The 24,792-nt window shown below is 55.9% G+C and overlaps 2 protein-coding genes and 1 long non-coding RNA gene across 6 annotated transcripts in view; 1 reads left to right on the top strand and 2 right to left on the bottom strand.

Annotated features, from left to right (window-relative positions):
• Positions 1-2,391: 2,391 nt before the first annotated feature.
• On the bottom strand, positions 2,392-4,982 carry LOC120241857. Its single transcript, XR_005530969.1, has 3 exons — positions 4,083-4,982; positions 3,430-3,666; positions 2,392-2,535 (listed from the first exon to the last, which is right to left on the bottom strand). It is a non-coding gene; the product is annotated as an uncharacterized LOC120241857 (long non-coding RNA).
• Positions 2,931-16,070, top strand: LOC120241826 (vasodilator stimulated phosphoprotein). 3 transcript variants are annotated; one of them, XM_039247194.1, is made up of 13 exons: positions 2,931-3,266; positions 10,050-10,221; positions 10,543-10,708; positions 11,869-11,962; positions 12,466-12,515; positions 12,642-12,883; positions 13,022-13,119; positions 13,686-13,737; positions 13,882-13,918; positions 14,142-14,187; positions 14,345-14,435; positions 14,999-15,056; positions 15,191-16,070. In XM_039247194.1, exons 1-13 carry the CDS (start codon positions 3,262-3,264, stop codon positions 15,226-15,228), a joined length of 1,149 nt encoding a protein of 382 aa, XP_039103125.1. In that variant the 5' UTR covers positions 2,931-3,261; the 3' UTR covers positions 15,229-16,070. The 3 variants fall into 3 exon arrangements, with proteins under 3 accessions (XP_039103125.1, XP_039103123.1, XP_039103114.1); XM_039247192.1 differs by having other exon boundaries at positions 2,932-3,266; positions 13,019-13,119; positions 13,885-13,918; XM_039247183.1 differs by having other exon boundaries at positions 2,932-3,266; positions 13,019-13,119.
• Positions 16,071-16,499: 429 nt separating this feature from the next.
• The window catches only part of OPA3 (outer mitochondrial membrane lipid metabolism regulator OPA3), a 59,940-nt gene continuing 51,647 nt past the window's right edge, over positions 16,500-24,792 (bottom strand). Inside the window, exon 2 of one of the 2 annotated variants that reach the window (XM_039247221.1) lies at positions 16,500-18,090. In XM_039247221.1, coding sequence (XP_039103152.1) covers positions 17,696-18,090 — 395 coding nt within the window. In that variant the 3' untranslated portion in view covers positions 16,500-17,695. The remainder of the gene's footprint in view (positions 18,091-24,792) is intronic. The other variant, XM_039247211.1, reaches the window with a different exon arrangement.

Raw genomic sequence — 24,792 nt, 5'->3', positions numbered from 1 at the left:
GCAATTAGTGGGATCCAGCCCCGCATCGGGCTCCATGCCGACAACACAGAGCCTGCTTGGGAGTCTCTCTCTCTCTCTCTCTCTCTCTCTCTCTCTCTCTCTCTCCCTCTCCCTCTTCCCCACTTCCACACCCGCTCCCTCTCTTAAAAAAAAAAAAAAGAGAGAGAGAGAGATCATACAGTTCAATAACCTTCCCTTCCTATTTTTCATCTGTTTCAGCGGGATGCTGGGGAGAGTATTTATTATTACATTTTAATAATATAACTCAAAATAAATTCCTTTTGTAGAAAAAAAAATACCGCAGACATTATTTGTCTTGTCATTTGGCAAATATGGATTGGGTACCTGCTGGGTGCAAGACCCTGGTTACAGTCATCAACCAGGTAGAACCACTGAGATTCCTGCCCCTGACAGACACACCACCTAGTTAGTGCGTGGGAAGGCAGCAAACAAGAGAACTGATAGATCATCTCAGACACTGATAAGTGTCTCGAGGAAAATAAAAAAGGGCATGGTGATAAGATGTCTGAGGGGGTACTTTGGTTTTTCAATTTTTATTCTTTTTTTTTTTTTTGAGTGGGTAATAAGTTCACTTGGTTCAAAATTCACAAAATGGTATACAATGAAAAGTCTTTCTCCATCCCCTCCCCTACCTCATAGCCACTCGATTTTCCAGCTGGGTTTTTAGACAGGGGGGTCAGGAAAGATCTCTGTGAAGGGGACAAGTGAGCAGAGATGTGACAGAGGCTGAGCGAGCCATGCAAATATCCCAGGGAACAGTGTTCAAGACAGAAGGACTAGCCAGTGCAAAAGCCTAGAGGCAGGATGGAACCTGGCATTTTCGAGATGAGGCATGCTATGTCCATGACCATCGGATTCCCATTCTCTATTCTACTGGCAGCCACTGCAATGACTTTGGAGTGGGTCTTTCCAGATCTTTTACTCTGAGTGTCTGCACATGTATATGGTACCTCGGGTGTTTCTGTGATTTTTTAAAAAAATACTGTATGTACCATTTGGCGATTATTTTCCCCCCTCAATAATATATCGGAGGCTTCTTTCCTGCCTTTAGCACACTCATTCTTTGTAGCTGCTGCCCAGCACTGCAGACGAGGGGATGCAAAGTGGTTCTCCTCTTCATCCTCCGCTTGGTGGACATTTAAGCTCTTTCTGGTTTCTTCTCACATCACTGCTGTCACAAAGATCCTTGATCAGGCTTCTTGTGTACATATGCAAGTTTCTCCAGGGCAGGGGTCCTGTTATCGGCTTTGCACAGCACTCGAGCTGGGAATGGCTTTTACATTTTTAAAAAGATGAGGGGGGAAGGGAATACCTGGAAGAGACGCTATGTCTGATATGCCGAAAATAGTTACTATTTGGACCTTTAGAGAAAAGTGTGCAGGTGGCGCCCGGAAAGAAGTGCTATCCCTCCCATTTCACAGATGGGAAAGCTGAGACACAGGAGGAGAAAACATTGGCCCAAGGTCACACAGAGCTAGGGTTTCCCTTCTGTTGGATAAATGTGTGTTGATCTGCTCTTCTGGACCTCGCTGGATCGAGTGAGGCAGAAACCGATCAAGTCTACCCCTCCCCCCAAATCGAAACTTAGGAGACACGTGGGAAACAATAAGAACCTAGGTGGATCAGCGTTCAAGATCTCACAGAGTGGGGGAGAGCCGGGGAGAAGATTACTCAGTTCTTCAGGGAAGACATTAATGTCGGAGCACGGCCTAGAGGATGAAGTGAAGGAGGTCGGAAGAGCATCCAGGCAGAGGACCAGGCTAGCATAGAGGCTGGGAAAGTTGATTCCCTCACCTAGTCAGCGGGGCCCTGAGAATTGTTGGGTTTACACTCCTACCTTGCACCCAAATACCAATGTGGTTCTGAGGACTCAGGCAAGAGGTCTATGGCCCAGATTTATTCCTTACCTCCAGGCCTCAGTTTACCCGTTTGTAACCGTCGAACTGAAGACTTCCCAGGCAACCGGCCCGCGCCTTAAGGCACAGTACCCGGGCCAGGTGGCGCCCTACCGGAGGGGCGTGACCACCAGTGGCGTCACGTGGGGCGGGGCCTGCGGGACCTGCTGCGGAAGCCTGGGAGGGTGTCGGGGCTGAGCCCCAAGGTGGCGCGTGGGGGAGGGGGCTCACAGGAGCACTAGGGTGGGTTCCCCTGCCTCCGCGCCCTCCGATTGCTGGCTGATCCCGCCATCCTCTGCGGGCGAAACTGAGTCACGGCGGGGCGTGCATGGGGAGGGGGCTAGGGGCTTTATCCACACAGGAACCCGGAGTCCTGTCCCCACCCAGGTCCAGCGCCGTACCCCCCCACCCCCACCCCGCTGCTGTGAGTCAGCGGCCGGCCGCGCCCCCTCGGCCCACTTCCTCCTCACCTTCCTGGGGCGGGCGGGGGGGGGGCGGCGGTGAGAGGGATGGGGCCCTCCACGCCCATCCCCCCCTCCTGTGCTGGGGAAGGGGTTCACCCCTCAGTGACTCTTCATAAATTGGCAGAGAAGGGGGAACGTTGGGGATCTGAAGTAGCCTTTAAGGGAGAACATTTGAGAAAATCTGTGCTTAACCAGAGGATCCTCTTCGCTCCCCCCCACCCCAAATTAAGCAGAATGTGAAGAAATGGAGAAGTCGAAGGGGAGGGTGAGAAGAAATTGTGTCCCCATTAAGATCCTCCTAGGAATTTCCATCGTGGGAGAGAGAACGAGGGATCCAGGAAGTAACCCTTACCCTCCACCAAACTTCCCCACCTAATTTGGGGGCGACCCTCGACATGCATCCCTATGCAATAACGCTGGGGAAGAGGTAAACAGCGGAAGTCTAGGGTTCCGCGTTGCCCTTTTAAGCGCCCTTCACCACCACCTCCCTCCCCCCCACTGCCTTGAGGTGTCCGCGGCCCCTTTAAGGCGCAGGGCATTGTGGGTGCGGGGAGTGGAATTTTGGAACGAAATGTAGCGAAGAGAAGTACAGTAGTAAGAGTAACATTGTACCCGCCGCCGGCCGAGGGGGCGCGCCGGGAACGGGACGCCGCACCCCCTTTCTGCCGCAGGGACCCCCCGACCAAACCTCCAGAGGGAGGAGGCGCCTGAGGACCCGCCCCGGCCCGGTCCACGTTCCCCCCAGGAAGCCGGACTCTATGGGGCGGGACCCTGGGGGAGACTGAGCAGAATCTGGAGCCAGCCCCGAACCCCTGAACCTTGAGCCAGGGGCGCCCCGGGAGCACCCACCCGTGGGTGCGCCGCCCGCCCGCTGAGCAGCCATGAGGTGAGCCTCGAACTGCCTCCGAACCCTTCCGCGCTCCGCGCGGGCTCCTCGCCCCGCCTTTGTCCCCCTCCCCCCAGCTTGCTCTGGACTGGAATTTGGGGACAGGGCACTGGGGGCCTCGGATTTGAGGCCGAGCCCCCTTGGACGAGTTCCAAATACTGACCACTTCGTCATGTCTCCTAAGGCTCGGGGTGGTGCCGGTGAGGTTCTCCTGGGAGCCCTCAGATTTGGGGGCGCTCCGAGGACTCCCGAATTTCTTCACGACTTTTTCAGAGAACCTCCAAGTTGGCAGATACTCCCTGCATGGAGGCCAGGATTCAGGCAGGGCTCAGACCACCCCGCGATCTCAGCTCGGGCTCCAGCAGGGATGGGGGGGGGCTGGTTTGGGGGTCCCTGGGACCTGGAAGAGAGATTTGAGACGGAGACTTTGGTTTGGGGGGGGGGTCTCTCGTTCTGTGGCTCTAGAAAAAGCCTTCTCAAGTGGGACCTCGCTTCTTAACTTGGGGGGTACTTCACCCCCCAAATTTGGGGGGCTCTCATCCTCCTGTGGAGGTTGGTGCGGGCGAACCCACAGACCCAGGGGCAGCCTCGAGGGGTCTGGTTGGGACTCCCCACCCCCGCCGTTCCCCACCCACCCCACCTTCAGCTTAAAACAAGCAGTGCCTAGGACCGAGCACGAGCGCTCAGCGCTCAGCGCGGAGGGCGGCTCCCCGGCCCGGGGCCAGAAGGGCGGCCCGTCGCCCCCACCTGTGCGGTCCTGGGGAGGGAGGGGGCGCGGCAGCTGGGGGAAGAGGGGCCTTTGTCTTCCTGACTCACCTGTCGAGACAGCTGGTGTGGGGGGGCGGGCAAGGAGCGCAGTGGGCCGGCTGCTTTCCCCACCACGCGCCTCCCCCTGCTCTCACCACCGCCCCCCTTCCTGGCCATCCGGAGCTGCTGGGTTGGAGAGGGGGGACGCTGTAAAGCTTCAAGGTCATAGCCCTCTCCCCCTGGGACCCAGGCTTCCAAGACAGTTCCAGCTGTCTTCCCAGGAATTTCATCCTGGGGGTGGGGGGCCCAAAGGACCTGGGGATTTTGCCTTACCTGGGCCTCCCCGAGAACTCCTGGGCTCACCTGAGGGCGCAGCCGGTGTGGGCTGGGGGACCGAAGTAGCCCCTCCTCCACTCTCCCCTCCCCCTGGCCCCCCATAATCTCTCCCTTGGGGCCTGAGCCTGACAATACTGTTTCCCTTCCTCCACTCTCTCGGGGACTTCCTGTCCCCGAAGCCCCCAGCTTAAGGGGGGAAGGCCCCGGGACCACTGGGGATTAACCCCCTGGTGCCCACATCCTCTCTCTTCCCCCACACCCCCCACGCCCCTGCCCTCTGACATCAAGAGTGGCATTCCTTTTCATGACCGTCAGAGAGTCCCCTCTGCATGTGAAAGTGCTTGTAGGGAAATTTGGAGCAAGGGGAAACCCGCAGACACCCTCAAGTTCTCCTGCCTATCCCCATTGTGGCAACCTCTCTTCAAGGTCGGCCCTGGAGAGGGGGCTTCCTTCGGGAGCCAAGCTCTTTTCCCTCACCCTCTTCCCGGGGGACTCTCCTCTCCCACTGCCCCCCCCAGCCCCGCCCCTTGCCCCCCCTCGCGTTTCCGGTCCCAGGCCCGGGGAAGGCGGATGGCGGATGTCCGAGTTAGTGCTGCCTCACTCACTGTGAGACCGTAAAAGGGCAGGAGCGGTGTCTGGGCCGGCCCCCCCTCCTCCCCCAGCCCCAGAGGCCTTGGCCCTTCCACCTCCTGGGGGGGGTGGGTGGCAGAAGTTGAACTGAAGTGTGTCCCACCTCCCGAGGGGGGTCTGCCCTGCTGATGGCCGCACCCAGCTTCCTGGGCTGTGCCCCCTCTCCCAGGACAGCTAGCATTCAAAACGACCCATGCCTCTGTCTGAGGGCAGCTGGGGAAACTGAGGCTCATAGAGACGCCTGGCCGGAGATCCATCCGAAATTCATAAGCAGTGTTGATGGAAGGGAGGGGACTGGGATCTTCTGATTTCTGTCTGGTTTGGCCGGGGAGAGACTTGGGGGCAGTTGGAAGAGACGATGTTAAAATGGAAAATTACAAGATATAGTTCTTTTTCTCCCAGTTTGACAAATATTTGTTGAGTGTCTGTTGTGTCCGAGACTCAGCTGGAATTCTGGGAAGGCGGAGAAAGGGGCAGAGGTCTGAGAATCTCAGGGCAGAAGGGACTCAAGCGTTTGGGTCCATTTCTTTCTTCTTCCGGTAATGGTAATTATTATTACCATTAGGATTTTTTTAAAAATAATAAGAGACCATTTGATCAGACATCTACTCCGTGCCAGGCACTGTATTATGACTGCCCCCCCTCCATGGGAAAACTGAGGCACAGAGAGTGTAACTAAATCACCTATGAAAGTCTGGAAGCAGGCAGCTCTGGATTTGAACTCAGTGCTATCTCCGGACTATGATGCTTTTACAGAGAAAGGAAAATAAAACCTTTGATGCTCTTTTTTTTTTATGTTTGTTTTTTTTTTTTAATTCCTAGGAGAGAGAGAGAGAGAGAGAGACAGTGTGAGCAGGGGAGGGTCAGAGAGAGAGGGAGTCACAGACTGAAACAGGCTCCAGGCTCTGAGCTGGCTGTCAGCACAGAGCCTGATGCAGGGCTCGAACCTACTAACCGCGAGATCATGACCTAAGCGAAAGTCAGACGCTTAACCGACTAAGCCACCCAGGCGCCCCAAACCTTTGATGCTCTTTAAAAAATATACAAGCAACATGATTTCGCTGTAGGAACACTTAAGGTAATGCAGAGAAGCAGAAAGAACCCTTTACCTTCCTGTTTCATTTATGGGAAACTGAGGCTTATCAGGGAGGAGACACTAGAGGGAACCTACACAAACCCAAAGACCCTAGCCCCGGTTCCTCATCCAGGGTGCCTTCCAAGATGTGTAGTTTGGAAAGGTGGTATGCGCCTGGGGGTCTGGGGGAGGCTGGATTACAAGTTTTATGGTTTAAGGAGGCTGTGGGGTAAGCCTGGAAGGGGGATGGGGGGAGGGAAGGGCGAACCTCTAATCTGGAAGGCTTGAGTGAACCAGGGTGACTGCGTGATTACCCTCAGTGATGAGGAACCCTCTTCTTCCTGTTTAGACCCTCAGCTGCCTTGGGCAGAGTCCCAGGTCCCGAGCTTAGGGCCTCTCTCATCTCTTTGAATCCTTAACAGCAAACCCAGTGAGTTAAGGTTTCCAGGGGCTGGGAAACTGCAACTCAGGAGAGGTGAAGCCACACGGCAGGAGCGTGACTCGAACCCTTTGTCATCCACCACATGTGAGCCTTCTCCAGAATGGCGGGACTTCTGGGAAGGCATGGGTCCTGGGCTGGGTGGGAACCAAGCGTCTCGTCTCTCGTGTCAAATCAGGGGTGTGAGACCCCGGGAGACCGGGGGGGGCGGGAGGGGAGAGAATCTGGCAGACCCCGTTTCAGACTCACTCCCTGCTTCCAGGGCTGTGGGATTTTCCATTCCAGCTTTTTTTTTTTTTTTTTTTTGCTTGGTTTACAAGTTTTATTTTTTGAACTTCAGTAATGCAGCAGCGCCTCGTAGGTGACACCAGCCCGTGGTTGAAAAAGAAAAAAAGAAATAAGCAATTCCAAAGGGTAAACAGTCCTGAATGTCCATTTCCTCCATCCTTCCTCAGGCCCCCCGGGGCCCCTCCTGGGAGGCGCCCCTGGTTAGTCTCCTGAGAAGCCACCCCGGCTAATACCCCCTCACCACCCTGTGCGCAGAGGTATTTATATCCTCTCCAATACACCCCACGGTATATCTTGCCTCCTAAAAACCTCAGCTTTAGCTGTTTCCTCTTCTTTAAATGAGGCTAAGAACTTACGTGGCCTAGGGTACAAATACGAGCCCCCCAGCTCACTTGCTGAATCACCTGGGACAAGTGTCCTTGCCACTCTGTGCCCACAGTGCCTGTAAGTACCTGTAAAGTGGGTAAAGCACCAGAGCCCCGTGGCATGAGGTCATTGCAAGGTTCACTGGGCAGACTGGGGCTCAGCACCTACAACGGGGTGTGGGACACGGGCTAGTCCCTAACTGTTGGAGCCTTTGTGAAGAGTTTTCCCTTTAATGATGAACAACTGCTTGGCGAATCTGGCAACTCTTGAGTGCCCACTGTGTGCTAGGTACCAATCTAGGTTGGGGGTGGGGGACACAGCGGTGAACAGAGATGGAAAGAATTTCTGTCCTGACAGTTTGGTCCGGGAGACAGGAGACAGGGATCATGGGCTGAGAAGGAGTTTTTCCACATACGGGAGTCCCGAAGGGCTTCTCAGAAGAGGTGACATCTGAGCGGAGGCCTGAAGGAGGAAGAAGTGCAGGGGCCTGAGGCAAGGATGTGTCTGCAATGTTGAAGGAGGGCCCATGGGGCTGGAACAGAGAGCGAGGGAGGGAAGGGATGAGATCAGAGATCACGAAGATCATGCAGGCCACAGTCAGAGAGGCCGGCGGGAGCTCCGGGAGCTTCCGAGAAGAGAAGGGACGCGATCTGACTTGCGTTTCAAAAAGAACCATCTGTCATAACGGGGACGCTGTGGCCTGGAGAGGGGCAGGACAAGCCTGGGGTCACTCAGCAGCCCCCAGATCTCCAGCCAGGCCAGAGATGGCAGCAGGGCAAGGCTGCCTGGGAGAGCAAAGTGCAGGCAGGGTGGGGTAGCAACCATAGCCCCGGGCGCCTGGCCAGAGTCTGCCCTGGGTGTGGGTGGCAGGTATGGGTGAGGCCCTCGCCCTGCTCTGCCGGGGGCAGCGGGTGCCAGAAACAGTCCCTGAGGCGGTGCTGGTCTGGAGACGGCACCTGATATTTGGGGACAGCCCACGCAGTCTCCCCAGTGGTTAAGACTGTGGACCTGAGAGCCAGGTGGCCTGGATTCAAACCCTCGCTCTGCTGCTTACCAGCTGTGTGTTCACAGGCCAGTCACTCCACCTCTCTGGGCCTCCATTTACAGCCCTCACTTGCAACATGAAGATGAAAGAGTGCCCATCTTGAAGGGCTGCAGTGAGCATACAATGGGTGTCTCTTTATTAAGAGCCTAGGGTGCCTGAGCAGCTTTAGTGCCCGATGAGAGGGAGATGCCACAATTATCTAAACTTGGCGGGGAGGAGCGGGGGCTCAGCTTCCTGGCCTAGGAATGGGGACCTGGGCCCGCTGAGGGGCTTTCCCTGCCCTGTCTTTTCCAACATCAGCGTCACGCCCCAGCCCCCAGCCCCGGCAGAGACGGAGCCATTGCCAAGTATAATTTATCTCCCCGGAAACCTCTGACCACCAACTTCCTCTTTTCAGGAAAAAGTCGGCTGGGGGTGGGGTGGGGTGGGGACCAGTGCTTCCCTCTGGTCTGTGTGACCTTGGGCAAGTCACTTCCTGTCTGGGAGCCCCGAGTTCCCTCACTGGGGGAGGGGGTACGGAACCTCTCCAGAAGGGCTGATGGGGGCTCCAGAGAGTCCGAGTCCCCAGTGGCATCTGTTCAGGGTGCCCTGAAGGGGATGCTGACAGTTACTAAGCACTCAGTACGTGCCAGGCACCGTGCCAAGGGCTGTCTGTGCCCAGGCTCGTTTACTCCTCCCCCTGCCCCGGGAGGTGGGGACTGTCATTTCCCCAGTTTGCGGGCAAGGAGGATGAGTACCCAGGTGGGAGGGTGCAGGCCTGAGTCACATGGAGGAGGTGTCTCAGGGAGGATTTGAACCCAGGTCTCTGGATATATCAGAACTCTGAACCAGTTTCCCGACCCCTCCCTGCCAAGGCTGAGTCAGATGTCCCTTCCTCCAGGAAGCCCTCCCTTAACCCCCAGGCCAGGGCAGGTGCTCCTTCTGAGCACCCCAAGCCTGGCCTTGGGCAGGCACCGTCCCTGGACTGGACTGTCTACTGCCCCAGAGGGTGCGGCCAGGGCTGTCTGGATCACTGCCCAAGACACAGGCTTGACAGAGCAGGGAGTGTCTGCTGCTGGCCGCTGGTGCCCTGAGCCGGAGCCGGATGGATGGGGCGGAAAAGCCTGGGATCCAACGTCCATGCTCTGCTTACTGTAGACCTCGCCCTTCCCCTCCCTGAGCCTCCGCTTCCTCCCCTGTCCTGAGTGGGGGAGTGAGGGCTGTGTGAGTGTGGGGGGGTGGGTGGTCAAGCACCCTGGCAGAGATGGGGAAACTGAGTCTGAGGGCACCGGGCAGGGGCTGGTCGCCAGTGCTGTGCAGAGCTCCTGCCAGGTCGCCACGGTCCTGCTTCTCCTGAGCCCCTGTTTCCAGCTCTTACCAACTCTCCCCTTACCCTACATCTCTGTCTGTCTGTCTCCGACTCTTTACCTTCCTCCATCTGCCTGTCTCTCGCTCTTGCTCCCTCCGTGCTTGTCTGTCTCTTTCTCCAGCCCCTGCCTTTCGGTCTGTTCCCTCCCCCTGGCTGTCTGTCTCTGTCTCTCCCTCTCTCACCCCTCTCCCCACACCCGTCTGCATGTTTGTCTCTTGCCGTCTGTGTGTCTGTCTGACTCTTCCTCTGCCTCACATTCCTGGTTTGCCTCTGTCTGTCTCCCTTCCAATCTGTCTCTGTTCCACCTATCTGCTTCTCTCTGTCTCTCCCTCCATCTCCCCACAGGCCTGTCTCTGACTCTCTTCCGCTCGGCCTCTCTCCCCGTCATATACCCGAGAATCTCCAAATTTCCCTGGGAGACCCAGATGGAGGTGACCAGCCCCTGGAGGGTGGGGCCGTGCTCGGCTCGCTCGGCTAACCTGCCCTTCTCCCTTCCCCCCTCCCTGCAGTGAAACCGTGATCTGCTCCAGCTGGGCCACTGTGATGCTTTACGATGACAGCAACAAGCGATGGCTGCCTGCGGGCACGGGCCCCCAGGGTTTCAGCCGCGTCCAGATCTACCACAACCCCACAGCCAATTCCTTCCGGGTTGTCGGCTGGAAGATGCAGCCAGACCAGCAGGTGAGGCCTCCGCCTCCCTCCGCCTCCTCCTCCCTCCCCCTCCTCCACCCTCCCCCTCCTCCTCCCTCCCCCTCCTCCTCCCTCCNTTAAAGCCCTTAGCTAGCCTTCCCCGCCTTTCCCTACTCTCCTCCTCCCTCCCCCCCCCCCCACCTCCGCGGGGCTACCCCCCCCCCCCCCCCCCCTCCCCCTCCTCCCCCCTCCCCCTCCTCCCTCCCCCTCCTCCTCCCTCCCCCTCCTCCTCCCTCCCCCTCCTCCTGTGCGGGGCTCTGCCCCCCCACCGCCGTCCCCGTCATCCTCACCCGCCTCTCCCCTCCTGCCAAGGTGGTCATCAACTGTGCCATCGTCCGGGGCATCAAGTACAACCAGGCCACCCCCAGCTTCCACCAGTGGCGCGACGCTCGCCAGGTCTGGGGTCTCAACTTCGGGAGCAAGGAGGACGCAGCGCAGTTCGCCGCGGGCATGGCCACCGCCCTAGAGGCATTGGAAGGTTCGAGACTGGGCAGAGGGGACCGCTGAGCCCCGCCACTTTACCACTTGCAAATTAGCCCAGTTTTTAAAATGTTTATTTGTTGAGAGCACGTGCACAAGCTGGGGAGGGGCTGAGAGAAAGAGGGAGACACAGAATCCGAAGCAGGTGCCAGGCTCCGAGCTGTCCGCACAGAGCCCCACGCGGGGCTTGAACTCACAAACCACAAGATCATGACCTGAGCCCAAGTCGGATGTTCAACCGACTGAGCCGCCCAGGCGCCCCATTCTAGTCAATCGCTAACTCACTGCTACTGCGGAGATTTGCGGTGAGGGTTTTGCATAGGCTCCTGTTGCCCCGCGTGCACCCAGGTGTAAAACACACGACTCCCAGGTCAAGACGGAGGTACTTCCAGCCCCCAGAAGGCTCCCTGTGCCCTGGCACTAGGTGACCGTTGTAGTGACATGTCATCAGTTAGTATCTGGCATTGCTGTTAAGAAAAAGCCCTCTGATGGGTATGAAACGTGGCCTCGGAGATGCACCCCCGGGCACGCAGGTAGCTGCCAGGTCAGGCGGGCTGGGGTGCGGCCCGAGCCTCTGCGTGTGTGGTGAGCGCCCCGTTGCCGACGAGGCTGCCGGAGCCGCTGGGCGCCGCCACTGTAGCGCCTCGGATCCCCCAGCGGCAGAGGTGCTCCGTGCCGGCGGGGGAGGGGTGCCCGTCTGGGTGCACAGAAAAAGACGGTGGGTGGTTCAGGTTGTGGGAACCAGAGGCTTGGAGGTGGTGGGCGAGGAAGAGGTTCTCGACCTTTCCAGGAAAGACACTCTTGGGCTGTGGTCAGAGTGGCCGTGACGGTGGTCAAGAACCCGGATGCTGGGTATCAGCCGCCGTTGGTGTCGCCCGTGCACGTTCCGGTCTGCGACACAGGGGGCAGGGGACGGGCCCACGGGCATCGCTGCCCTCGCTGGGCATCGTCACACCACCCAGCTGCTGTCAACTCTGTCAAGGGAGGCCGGTGGGGACCTCCGTGCCACCCCCGAGCCCGCCCGAGGGTCAGGGTCCTGGAGGAGGGCGGAAGCCAGCGCCTCTGGGCCGATTCCTGGGCTCGCAGAGGGAGAGCGCGGCCCGGGCGGGGCGGGCGTCCAGGGTTGACTCACCACCCTCGTCTACTCTCACCTTCCAGGAGGGGGGCCTCCGCCCCCGCCGCCACCAGCGGCACCTTCCGCCTGGTCTGTCCAGAATGGTCCTGCCCCGGAGGAAGTGGAACAGCAGAAAAGGTGGGGCCAGCCCCTGGGTGGGGAACGTTCCCAGCGCCAGAGTTCTAGCATGTTCTGGAACCCCTGACTCCCAGAGCCCAGAAATCTGCAGCTTTGTTTCCAGAGTGTTCCTACTCCGGGGGGGGGGGGGGCGGTGAGAAGTAGGGGGGTAGGAACGTAGGGCTTTCAGAAAACCCCCACTTCCTGGAGAGTTCGAGAAGTTCCCACACCCAGAGTTGCAGCGCCTTCTGACCCGTCAAATCCTGGTCCCCACGTTCCCAGAGTCCAGAAGCCGGCTGTTTAAAAGCTCTTGAGCATTTTGTAATCTAAACGTTCTTGACAGTTTGATGGCTAGAAGGCTCACATGTTGGTCTCTCTGGCCCTGCCCTCCCCCCAACTTTCCTGGGCCCCTGAAGGAGGAGGGCGTGGGTGGGGGCTGGCGGCCTCCCTGGAGACCTGAGAGAAACGCGGGAGGTGGCTGGCCATCCTGGGGACCCCGAGTGACAGCAGCTCTATCTTCTCAGGCAGCCGCCGGGCCCCGCGGAGCACCTGGAGCGCCGGGTCTCCAATGCAGGTGAGCGATCAGTGGCCTGGGGGGGACACTTGGAGGTGGGGCTCCCCAGAGGAGGGGGCGGGCCAGCTTGGACAGCAAGGAGTCGGGCTTCGCTCTCAGCACCCTCTTTTTGTGTGTTTCTTTCAGGAGGCCCACCTGCTCCTCCAGCTGGGGGACCGCCCCCCCCTCCAGGACCTCCCCCTCCTCCGGGTCCCCCCCCACCTCCTGGGGCGCCCCCCTTAGGGGCCTCGGCCGCAGGGCACGGAGCAGGGGGAGGCCCACCCCCTGCGCCCCCTCTGCCCTCAGCACAAGGCCCCAGTGGCGGCGGAACCGGGGCCCCCGGCCTTGCGGCAGCCATTGCCGGAGCCAAACTCAGGAAAGTCAGCAAGGTGAGGAGGGAGCCCCGTGGAATAATAGAATGAGGCCAGAGTTGTGGGGGACGGGGGGGGGGGTCACAGGAAGGCTGGTGGGGGCCGGCCAAGAGGCCGCCACATAAAGCCCCCTTCTCTTTGTAATTTCTCCAGCAGGAGGAGGCCTCGGGGGGGCCCTCAGCCCCCAAACCAGAGAGCAGCCGAAGCACGGGCGGGGGGCTGATGGAAGAGATGAACGCCATGCTGGCCCGGAGGTGAGCCTGAGCCTGGGGCAGGCAGTGCCTTGGAAAGCTCTGGAAGAAATCCCAGAGACCCGCAGTCAGCACCTGGAGATTCCAGTCCAGCCCTCCCTGGGGGAGGGCTCGGATTCCTGATGCGCTGGTTTCTTTGGGTGGAAGTTTCCGTCTCCGCTCGCCAGGTTTGGGATCTCATGCTGGAGATTCCATTCTCCTGAGACGCCTGAGGTTTGCAGCCCCCCAGGCAGCCTCTAGAAAGTTCTAAAACCCAGAATTCTAGAACCTCAGGAGATCTCCCCTTAGGAGATGGTGACTGGGAACCTTGGAAACTGAGATTCCCAGAATATCCCAGCAGCAAGGCAGGGATCCCCTTAGCAGCCTGTGGTTGCCAGATGGGAGACAGTAAGGCCCGCACTCCAGCTGGAGACCAGCGCTCTCTTTGCCTTCTAAGACTCAAGCTGTCTTAGCCTTCGAGAATTCCAGAACTCTCCACCTTAGAATCCCCCTTTCTCGAACTCTGGTAAGAATTCCCGAGGGGCTGAGGGAGGGCTGAAGCCATCTGTTTCTGCCTGTCCCTCCTGCAGAAGGAAAGCCACACAAGTTGGGGAGAAAGCCCCCAAGGACGAATCTGCCAATGTGAGTTAGGGGCTCTTCCTGCCACGTGCGCCTTAGGCTGTACCATTCGGGGAGGGGGGGCGGCGGGTGCTAGGAGTGGGCGGGGTTTGCAGCTGGAGAGGGGAACCCGCCCGGCCGTCTCACGACAGTTTTATTTCCCACCAGCAGGAGGAGCCAGAGGCCAGAGTCCCAGCCCATAGTGGTGAGTGAGCCCTGGTCTGGCCACTGGAGCTGTGTGTCAGGATGCCCTGTTCTTAACCTGGAACCCCCCCCTCCCGCCCCCCCCCCATGGGGGAGTCTGTGCCAACAATGCTGAGGATTGGAGTCCCCTGAGACGGTTCTTTGAACAGGGCCATCTAGGGGGTGGAGATTGAGGCAGGACATTCGTTGTCCCTGATCTTCCTGATTCGTTATGTATCCCCCAGAATCTGTGCGGAGACCCTGGGAGAAGAACAGCACAACCTTGCCAAGGTGGGCCATCAATGCTGGGGCTCCGTCCCCCCCCCCCAACACTTGGATTTGCCAGATTTGTAGGAAGGAACACCGTGTGACCCTTGGAATGGGAAGCAGGGGCGGCGGACCCTCTGTCTAACCTCATTTCTATTCCAAACCACCCCGACTCGCCTAGGATGAAGTCCTCTTCTTCCGTGACCACTTCCGAGGCCCACCCCTCTACGCCCAGCTCCAGTGATGAGTCAGACCTAGAGAGAGTGAAACAGGTAGCTCAGGGGGAGGGGCCGGGAGAATTGGGGGACTGGAAAGGGGCCACAGGAAGGCAGGAGATCTGGGTCCAAACGCTGCTGCTGCCCTGCCCTGTGATTCTGTGATAAAAGCCTCCAAAACCTCAGTTTTCCAATCTGAGAAATGGAGCGATTCAGTCAGGTTGGGGATGACACTGAAACCACAGCCCCCTTTTCCAGTGCCCGGACAGACCTTACTAATCTATCACAGCACTCCTTCCTGAGGAGTACCCAGAATCCTTTCCAGCACACTAGCCCCAGCCATCCATCACCCGCTGCAGTTGGCAGGAGACTGGAATGTATTTGCCAACCCTGGTACTGGATGTTCTCCAGTACTTTTCATCTGGCTCCAAGGATCCAGAATTTTCCCCTAGAATTCTCCAGTTGCTCTATGGCCTTCTCAGTGATGTCATTGTGTATGGTGGGGGAGGGGGTGGTCCTTGAACCTTCTTCCTCTGGCCCTTTAAGTCGTTAAGAAAGAGACGATTCATTTCTGCAAGTCCAGGTACCCTTCCTGATCGGTTACACCCCATTATTTCCAGGAGCTGCTGGAAGAGGTGAGGAAGGAACTGCAGAAAGTGAAAGAGGAAATCATTGAAGGTGAGGTTTTGGTTTGGTTTGGTTTTTTAATTTTAAATATCTATTTTGGAGGCATCTCTCTGCAGAGAGCCCCCTTTTGGAAGGGAAGGGGGAAGAGGCTCCACCCTTGACCTCTGCCCCTTGTTTCCTTCCAGCGTTTGTCCAGGAGCTGAGGAAGCGGGGTTCCCCCTGACCACCGGGCCCCCCAAGATCCCCGTATCTCCTTTCGGCACACCCCGCCTGTCACCCTGCTTTCCCTGCCTCTACTTGACTTAAGAGTTGGCTGAAGACTACACAGGAATGCATCCTCCCTGCTCCCCATCCTACTTGGAAAATTCCAAGGGGGTGTGGCTTCCTTGGCACCGGGCCCACACCCATACTGGCTGCTGATTGGCTGGGGAGGCCCCACCCTTTGCTCCCTTTGGTCCTTCCCCTGGGCCATCTCCTTGGGGCTGGTTCCTCCGCTGGGGATGTACCAATTAACCCCGCAGTAAGGGGGGAGGAAGGAGGGAATCTCACATTCCCTTGTTCTAGATTCACTTTAAACGCTTAATGCCTTCAAATTTTTGTTTTTTTAAGAAAAAAATATATATATATATTTAGGTTTTTGGGGGGGAAGGGAAATTTTTTTTTCTCTTTGATTTTGATAAAATGGGGTATGGGGAGTTTTTAAATGCTATGCCCCAGGCTTGTCCCATTTGGGGCAGCTATTTAAGGGGGGGGGAATGTCCCACCAGGCTGGGGGCACCTCCCCCCCCCCCACCGCTACCCCGGGGAGCTCCCTTCCCTTTGGCCCCTTCCCCTTTTCTATGAGGAATTAAGATGCTGTAACTTTTTGGAACCTCAATTTTTTGTTTTGTTTTTTTGGTTTTTTATTTGGGTAGGTTTTGGGGTCTAGGCCATTTTTACCCCCTGGGGAAAATAAGATGAGGGAGAAAGGAAAAGGGGAGGGAACCTCCCCTCTCCCGCCTTCACCTTTAGCTTCTTGAAAATGGGCCCCTATGGAATAAATCTGCCAGTTTTTATAAATGCTAAGGTTTCTGGAGTGATTTGAAGGGCCGCTCTGATGAGGATGAGGATGCGCCCCTCCCCCAGTAATCTGCCTTCCCTCCTCTTCCTCCTTCTCACCCTGCACCCCTTCCGGTTCCCACAGGCTCCTGCGGCCCGGGTGGTCTCCACACCCTCTTGGCCTCTCTCCCCAAGCCTCTTCTGGGCAGCCTCCTTATTCCTTTCCCCTTTGCTCCAAACAAGTCCGCACCCTAGAGAAAGCTAAGGACGGCCCCTCACTGACTGTGTGGCGTCGGGCAAGTCCCTTTATTCCCCCTGGGCCTCAGTTTCCCCATCTGGGAAAGGGCTTACAGGATGACTCCGCCCTTCCTATAGGAATCCTTCCAGCTTCTCTCCTAATTTCCATGAACCTTCTGCCCATTTTGCAGATGTACGTCATGGTTCTCTGACACATTCTTAAAGATGACTTCTTTACCCCAGAACTCCTTTAATCATAAAATATTCGCAGTCTTAACGAAGTCACAGAGCTCACGCCCACCCCCTTGGGTGGTTCAGTGGGTTGGCAGCGGGTAGGTGGGGTAGCTTGGTTGGAATATTTCATTTGGGTGGGGGTGGGGGGCTTCAGGGCTGAGCAGGAGTGAGACCGCTCCGTGAAGGAGGGTGAGGGTGGGCTGGGCCATCTGTCCAGAGGCAAGAAGGAACAGGGATCCCTGAGTACTTGAGAGCAGGCTCGGATGAGAGATGGGGGTGTGTGACAAGTGACCCACGTAGCAAGGGACTGGGTGGGTCTCTAGGAAAAGCTAGCAGGGAACGACAGTGGAAAAGGACCACAGAAGGCCCGGAACTTCAGGTAAAACAACGCTTGAGACCCAAACAGAATGGTTCATCCCTAGGCAGGACCAATTATTTCTGTCCCGGAGGACAGTCGTGTTGGAACTGACCACAGATGCTGGGGAGACCCTGCACCGCCTTTCCCATGCTTATGCCGCAGACTAAAGTGGGGGTATCTGCTGGAGCGAACCGCTTGAGGCGATGACCTACTGAGGTACCAATGGATGGTGGACGGAAGGCAGGAGCCACAGGGTGACTCACTGGACCTGAGGCACTCCAAGATCCATCCGTCTCTGTCCCCTCTAAAGTGAGGAAGACGGAAAGTGATGGGGTCTGTCACTGGGAGTTCGCATTTTCTTTACAATGGTCTGTACCAGCGCAGAAGGGGGTGTAATGGATGAGCGACCCGTCGGAAAGCCCACTGCTGAGTGAGGTGTGACAGAATGAGTTGGCAAGGTCCATGTGTCCCGCTGGCCCACGTAGGACTGGGTGGGTGGGATCCGATGGAACACTGTCTTTCCATTGTGAAGTGTTAAACCAGCGCGCTGACCCTAGGGGTGTGTGTGTGGGGGTGTGTGGATAGAACAAAGGGACTCCTGTGGGAACAGAGTCCCTGCGGAGGGTGCCTCTGGGCAGGTGAGTAGGGAGGTGACCACAAGCCGGTTGGATCCGCCCCAGCCCAGCCTCCCTTCCGCCCCTAAAGGGACCAGGTGGTATTAGCTGAGCAGGTTCATAAGTGGACGGTGTGGACAGAAGGCCATGGCAGAGGCGTCACGGCCCACACAAGGGCCACAGCGAAGACCAGGGCCCCTGCAGTCCCTCTATTCCTTGGGCGTCGCTTGGGGTGCGGACGGCGGGTCCAGGGCGCAGAGCCGGGCGCGCACCTCTCGCATCTGCGCCTGCAGCTCCTCCAGCGCGCTCTGCGCAGGCGCCGCGCGCACCTGCGCCTGCAGGGCGTCCAGCGCCAGCGCCAGGCGGCCCACGTCGTCGCTCATCGCCTCCCAGGCGGCGTGCCGCTCTCGCCTCCTGCGACCGTGGTGCGCCTGGTGGCGCCAGTACTCCAGCACCAGGCAGCCGCCGGCCACGAGGAAGATGGTGGCCTCGCCCAGCAGCTCGGCGCCCAGCTCGGCGGCCGCGTCCTCGTTCAGCGGCTTGACGGCTTCCGCATTGAAGCCCAAGAGGCGCATCTTGGCCCGCATCTCCAACCAGTGGTACACTGCGGGGGGAGAGGGGTAAAGGATCTTTTGCTGGGGAGCAAATCCCCGCCCCGCGACGCCTCGTCGTCCCCGCCGGAGCAATGGGGACGCGGCAGCCGGAATCGCCGGCGTTAGGGACCGGGTGCCTCAAAGAAGACCGGCGCAGGGCTGAGTTCAGCGGCCTGGCGTGGTCCGGAGGGCATCATTCGAAAGCGTCCAGAAGATTCTGGCAAGCAGCCGGGGATGAGAAATGCTGCCCTGGAAGGGACGTCCTGAGTGGGGGCCGCACCTCTAGGGGGCGGGAGATCACAAAGCCACGGCAGGTGTAAAGCTTGCTTCTTTCGGCTCGTTCCCAATGCCCCCGAGGGCCAGCCAGGCTCCCTCCCTCCTCCCCCTGACGTGGCGCTGGCACTTCTGAGCTCCAGAGGTGTGTTCGCTGTGGGGTTTGGGACTTCAAAAGGAGCTCAGGGCTTGAGCCAGGCTGTGCTAACAACTTTTTTTTTTTTTTTAACACCTGCTCACTTATTCATATGAATAGGACAATAAGCATTGTCATCGTTTGTAAACGCAACACGAGCATAGAATTGGTGCTGGACCCCGAGTCATCCCAGGAATGATTATTATCCATCCATAGACACAGGAACTGATGGGAAAAATAACTCGTCCTCGGGCTCAGTAGGAGCCCTAACCCCCCCCCCCCGCCCCCCGCCCAGCAGCCACGCTGACCTGATGACCTTTCCTTCTTCTAGTTAGAAGAATAGCAGACGTACGTGGGCGGGGTGGGGTGATTTCGGCAACACAGAAAGGGGGCCACTGAAAACCGGAAGTCCACCTCCCCCCCCCCAGCTTCAGTCCTGCTCTTACTCAAACTACTTTCGGTCTTTTCTGCATTTATTTCTTCCAGTTTAACCCTATGGTGCCGGTAACAAGATGCTACCTGCATTTCTTGATTTAGTAAGTTACATTTTTAGAAAGTGTTATGTTTTCAGGGGTGCCTGGATGACTGTTGGTTAGGGGTTAGGCCTTCCACATGGGCTCAGGTCATGATATCCCTGTCGCAGTGGGCTCTCTGCAGTCGGCCCAGAGCCCTCCTGTGGTGGCGAGGTGATACAATGAAACAAGCAAACCCAGTGAAATCACTCATGCGTGCTTTCCTGGAAAGCACAGGCATGCTTCTGCCAACAGACCAACAATTCTGAAATACTTCACTACTTGCAAATGTCATAATTTCAAAAGAAAAAAAAATAAGGATGAATGATTATATATCTTAACACAGAAAAGTTGCCAACACATAACGTGCAGTGAAGAAATACATTACAAGTCCTGAAAGATACATAAAGTGTGATTAAAAGCAAGAACACGCATTACGCATAGACTTTGGACACACACAGATATAGGAAAAGTATAAAGTCACACGTGAAATTATCATCAAGACAGATGGTGGAGGAGGAAGGGAGAACCGATGAGGCTTTGCCTTTATCTTCTACAAAATGGGGCAGAACCTGGTTAGCTGTCGGTAGAGCATGCAACTCTTTTCTTTTTTTTAAGGTTTTATTTATGTATTTTGAGAGAGAGAGAGAGAGAGAGAGTGTGTGAGCTGGCGAGGGGCACAGGGAGATGGAGAGAGAGAGAATCTGAAGCAGACTCCATGCTGTCAGCACAGAGTTAGGCTCGATCTCCGAAATGGTGAGATCATGTCCTGAATGGAAATCAAGAATGGAATGCTTAACCAACTGACTGAGCCACCCAGGCACCTGGAGCTTGCAACTCTTGACCTTGGGGTTGTGAGTCTGCGCCCCCACTGGGGGTAGAGCTTGCTTAAAAAGATCCGGGTGGCTCAGTCAGTGAAGCATCTGACTTCAGCTCAGGTCATGAACTTGTGGTTTTGTGAGTTCAAGCCCCATGATGGGCTCTGTGCTGACCTTGCAGAGCCTGCTTGGGATCCTCTCCCTCTCTTTCCGCCCCTCCCCCACTTGCTCATACACATGCGCGCACTCTCTCAAAATAATAAATAAAAGCTTAAAAGATATTTTTCTTTTTAAAGTGCATTTATTTTAAGAGAGAGAGAGTGAGCAAGCAAGGGGCCCAGAGAGAGGGAGAGGGAGAATCCCAAGCAGGCTCTGCGTAATGCCAAGCTCAAAGTCGTGAACGCAAGATCATGACCTAAGCCGAGATCATGACCTGAGCTGAAATCAAGAGTCAGCAACTCAACCGACTGAACCACTCAGGTGCCCTGGAGCATCAGACTCATGACCTTGGGGTTGTGAGTTCCGGTCCCACATTGGGTAGTGATTACTGAAAAATAAAGTCTTCAAAAAATGTGGGGTTTTTTTTTTGTTAAGACAAACCCAATATTAGGAAGATAAATAACCCAATTAAAAGGAGTAAAAGTTTTGAAAAAGAGACATCTCACCAAAGCACCAAAGACATACAAATGGCCAATAAGCACATGAAAAGATGCTCAACACATGAGTCATTGGAGGAACACAGATCAAAACCACAATGAGATACTATTTCACACCCAGTAGAATAACTGTAATAAATACAACAAACAAAACCCAATAGCTTTCAAGGTTTCAGAGCAAATGAACTCTCCCGTACCTCCTCCAGGAGGAATGTCGAATCGTGCAGCCCCTTTGGAAAGCAGTTTGGCAGTTTCTTAAAAAGTTAAACATCAATTTACCATAAGACCCAACAAATCTACTCCCAGGTATCTACGCAAGAGAAGTGATGTACGCCCACACGCATGTGCCCAAATGTTCACAGTGGTGTTATTCACAGGAGCCAAACGGGAAAACAACCCAAGTGGCCACTGATTGGCGAATGGCTAAACCAAATCTGGTGTATTTATACAGTGGAATAGTATTAATACATAAAAGGGAAGGTGAAGCAGTGATCTATGCTACAATGTGGATGAATCTTGAAAACATTAGGCTGAGTGACAAAAGCCAGACACAAAAGGCCACACAGTGTATGGTTCCTTTTATGCAAAATGTCCAGATCAGGGAAATCTATAGAGATAGGGAGTAGATCAGTGGTGGTCAGAGGGTGCGGGGTGGGGATGGAGGGGTAGGAGTAGGGGGATGGGCATAGGGGTGTGGAGGGTGGGGGTAAGAGGAGGTGTGTGTGTGGGGTAGGGGTGACTCCTTATGGACACACGGGATCTCTTTAGAGCAACAGAAATCGTCTAAAAATGAATTTGAGGGACTCCTGGGTGGCTCAGTCGGTTGAGCGTCCAACTTCGGCTCAGGTCATGATCTCACGGTTCGTGGGTTCAAGCCCCCCGTTGGACTCTGCTGACAGCTAGCCCAGAGCCTGGAGCCTGCTTCGGGTTCTGTGTCTCCCTCTCTCTCTGACCCTCCCTTGCTCTCTCTCTCTCTATCTCTCTCTCAGAAATAAACAAAACATTAAAAAATTTAAAAACAACAACAACTGAATTTGGGCAATGGTTGCACAGCGACGTAAATGTACTGAAGATAATAAAATTGCCCATTGGAAACGAACTTTATGGCTTGCAGAGGACACGTCAATAAAGCTGTTTAAACAAACAAGAACAAAACACTAGAGTCTCAGAGCATCTCCCATGGAGCCTGGCAGATGCCTTCATGGGGGGGGGGCGGGGGGAAGGGAGGGGGGGCTGTCTCCGCTCTGCTGACGAAGGCTCCCTGCTGAGCCCCAGCGGACCCTCGCCAAGCGACAGTGGCCTCAGGAACGAAGGCTGCTATGTGTGGGGTGTCCGGTTTGCCAGTACCTGAGATGCGCCCTTGCCGCCGGCCGGGAACAGCGTGTAACGGAAACTGAAGAATCCCGTGGCTTCCCCAGATGGGGATCACACTTCGCCACAAGCACAGGGCCGGAGGCCAGCGGCCAGGGCTGCCCTTGTGGCCACATAGTGTCACTAGGGACCCAGGCTGCCTCTCGTCAGCCTTACCTCCCTCATTATGGGACTTTTGGCCACATGCCTGAAAGATGCTTAGTGTCCCTCTGGGTACCAGGTCCCCCGTCTTGGCGGTCGGCAGGGCAGGGGTAGTCAGAAAGCATGTGCCTCTGGGGCGCCTGGGTGGCTCAGTCGGTTAAGCATCCGATTTCAACTCAGGTCATGATCTCACAGTTCGTGGGTTCGAGCCCCTGCGTCAGGCTCTGTGCTGACAGCTCAGAGACTGGAGCTGCTTCAGGTTCTGTGTCTCCCTCTCTCTCTGACCCTCCCCTGCTCATGCTGTCTCTATCTCTCTCTCAAAAATAAATAAAACATTAAAAAAAAGAAAAGAAAGCATGTGCCTCTGGTCTGTCCCTTTTTAGGAGGAACCCACTAGATTTCCTGGAAGCCCCAGAGAGCAGATCTGAGGGGCCCTTCACTGCAGGGGGCCTAGCGTTCTTGTCTGGCCTCGTGCTTACACCCAGCCAAACCGGGGTTCTCACGGGAGAGGGGGGGAGAATGGTGACTTCAGGAGGGAAAGAGCACCGGTCAAAGTGCCACTGGGGGCCTGGCTCTCTCTACAGCCGTGGGGAGAGTCTCTGCCGCTCTCCCGCCCTGAAGCCCAGCTCTCAGGTCCACGGGCCGGGTCATCTTGCTCCCTCTTGGGACCTGAAATCTTGAGCAAGGCTTCAAGGATGCTCCTCAAATTCCCTGAGGGACACTCACTGCAGGAAAGCCAATGAGAGGGTCACCTGGGTGGCTCAGTCGGTTCAGCACCTGACTCTTGATTTCGGCTTCGGTCATGGTCTTGTGGTTCATGGGATGGGGCTCTGTGCCGACAGCACATCCTGCTTGGGATTCTCTCTCTCTGCCCCTCCACCACTCGCACGCACTCTCTCTCAAAATAAATAAATAAACATTAAAAAAAAATAAAGCACGGATGGTTTGTGGCTCAGAGGCTTAACCGACTGAGCCGCCCAGGTGCCCCTCAAAAAATAAAATATTTAAAAAAAAAAAATCAGCCCTGGGGATGAGCGCTGGGTGTTATATGGAAACCAACTTGACAATAAACTATGAAAAAAAAAATCAGCCCTCACCTGATCAAGGGTGAACCCCTCTCCTCTGAGATTATTGATCACTTAAAAGATGCACTTTATACGACAATTCCCACTTTGTACATATGTGTACATCTACCAACATATATACAACGCATAGCTTTTTCTTTTTTCTATACACACTGGTGCACGCACGCAGAGGACATGAAACGTGGCTGGAAGTTAACAGTGATCATCTCTGGATAGTGGGATTAGAGGTGATTTTTATCATTCCATTTTATGTTTTGTAGCATTGCCAAGCTTTCTGTAGGGAGCCTGGTGTGGCTTTTTTATGCAGAAAAATAATGACAGAGAAACAAAGAAATGACCGGAATGGAATGCATTCCTGTACGGACCAGTACGGACCAGCATATCAGCTTTTCTGAGTCCTGTGAGTCCTTCTAGCAAATCATTGAGCCAGAGGTGGTTCGGGGGACCCCTCCCAACACAAGGAGATTCAAAGACTCAAAGATGTGGTTCATGTAAAATCCTTCCTAAGGTGCCCGGGACCCAATAAAAGAGAAATGGAAGAGAATCATGTCCTCTGTGCCTCCATTTCCTCCTCCGCGAATTGGGGGTCAGAATCATCCCACGCTCTTAGGATGAAGATGCTGATCATTTGGGGGTGAAGGAGCCCTTCCCAAACAAGGGAGGGAAAGTAAGAGCCATAAAAGAAAAGATGGGAAAACTTGGTTTATCAAAACTAAAAAACAAAAACAAAAGCTTTTGGAGGACAAGAGATACTCTAAGCCAGCATTATGGACCAGTTAAAGCAGGCGTTTCTCAAAGGAATCTGAGTGTCCAACAAGAAGTGGAAAATATGTCGAACTGGTCGGGGACCATGAGGGAGCACAGGCCACACCCCTTGTGCCAAGCTCCTACCCCACGGCTGCCATGACGGGTGGGCCAGAAAGCGTCCCCATGTCAAGCAAGGTGCCAAGGGGCGGTATGCAGATCTAAGAAGAGCAAGTACTTGTCACCGGGAGAAAGACCGAGCAGCCTACAAAAAGGGGCTGTGGCACGTTGGGTAACGGACCCCAATGTGTCCGCATCCCAATGCCCAGAACCTGAGAGTCTCATTTCATACGGCAAAAGGGACTTGGCAGATGGGATGGAGTTAATTAAGGATCTTAAATGGGGAGATGATCCCAGATTACCCAGGTGGACCCTAACCCCAGTGACGAGTGTCCTCATAAAAGGTGGGAGAGAGGACACAGATGAACAGACCAGAAAGCCAGGTGAAGACGGAGGCAGAGACCGGAGGGATGCGGCCGCCCCAGGATGCCGGGGGTGGGGGGTGGGGGCGCAGGTGTGGACACCAGCAGCTGGGAGAGGCAAGGAACACGTTCTCCCCTTAAGGGAGGGAAGGTGGTCCTGCTGACCCTTGATTTCGGCCCAGTGACCCCGGTTTCAGGTTCCTGCCATCCGGAACTGTTGGGGAATACAGACGGATCGTAGTGAGCCAGCGAGCACGGGGCAGTGTGTGACAGCAGCCACAGGAAACTTACACGGTGGAGAAGAGAAGGGAACAGATACTTCGCAAAAGAAGACACTAAGAATCACCAATAAGCTCATATAAAGATGCTCGACACCACTACTCATCTGAGAGAGATCAGCTGAAACCATAGTTAAGATATCTCTACATACTTGCCAGGATGGTTAAAATGAGAGAAGGGGAGGGGAGGAGAGCAGAGGGGAGGGGAGGGGAGGGG

This window comes from Hyaena hyaena, unplaced genomic scaffold, assembly GCF_003009895.1.
Source record: "Hyaena hyaena isolate Hyena2069 unplaced genomic scaffold, ASM300989v1 scaffold_9, whole genome shotgun sequence".
Classification (NCBI taxonomy): domain Eukaryota; kingdom Metazoa; phylum Chordata; class Mammalia; order Carnivora; family Hyaenidae; genus Hyaena; species Hyaena hyaena.
This window is presented reverse-complemented; position numbering and strand designations above follow the sequence as displayed.

Coding starts and splice junctions, on each gene's coding strand:
- LOC120241826 (XM_039247183.1), top strand. Junction 10,709..11,868: donor CGCCCTAGAGGCATTGGAAG/GTTCGAGACTGG, acceptor CTCACCTTCCAG/GAGGGGGGCCTCCGCCCCCG. Junction 12,884..13,018: donor AACTCAGGAAAGTCAGCAAG/GTGAGGAGGGAG, acceptor TAATTTCTCCAG/CAGGAGGAGGCCTCGGGGGG.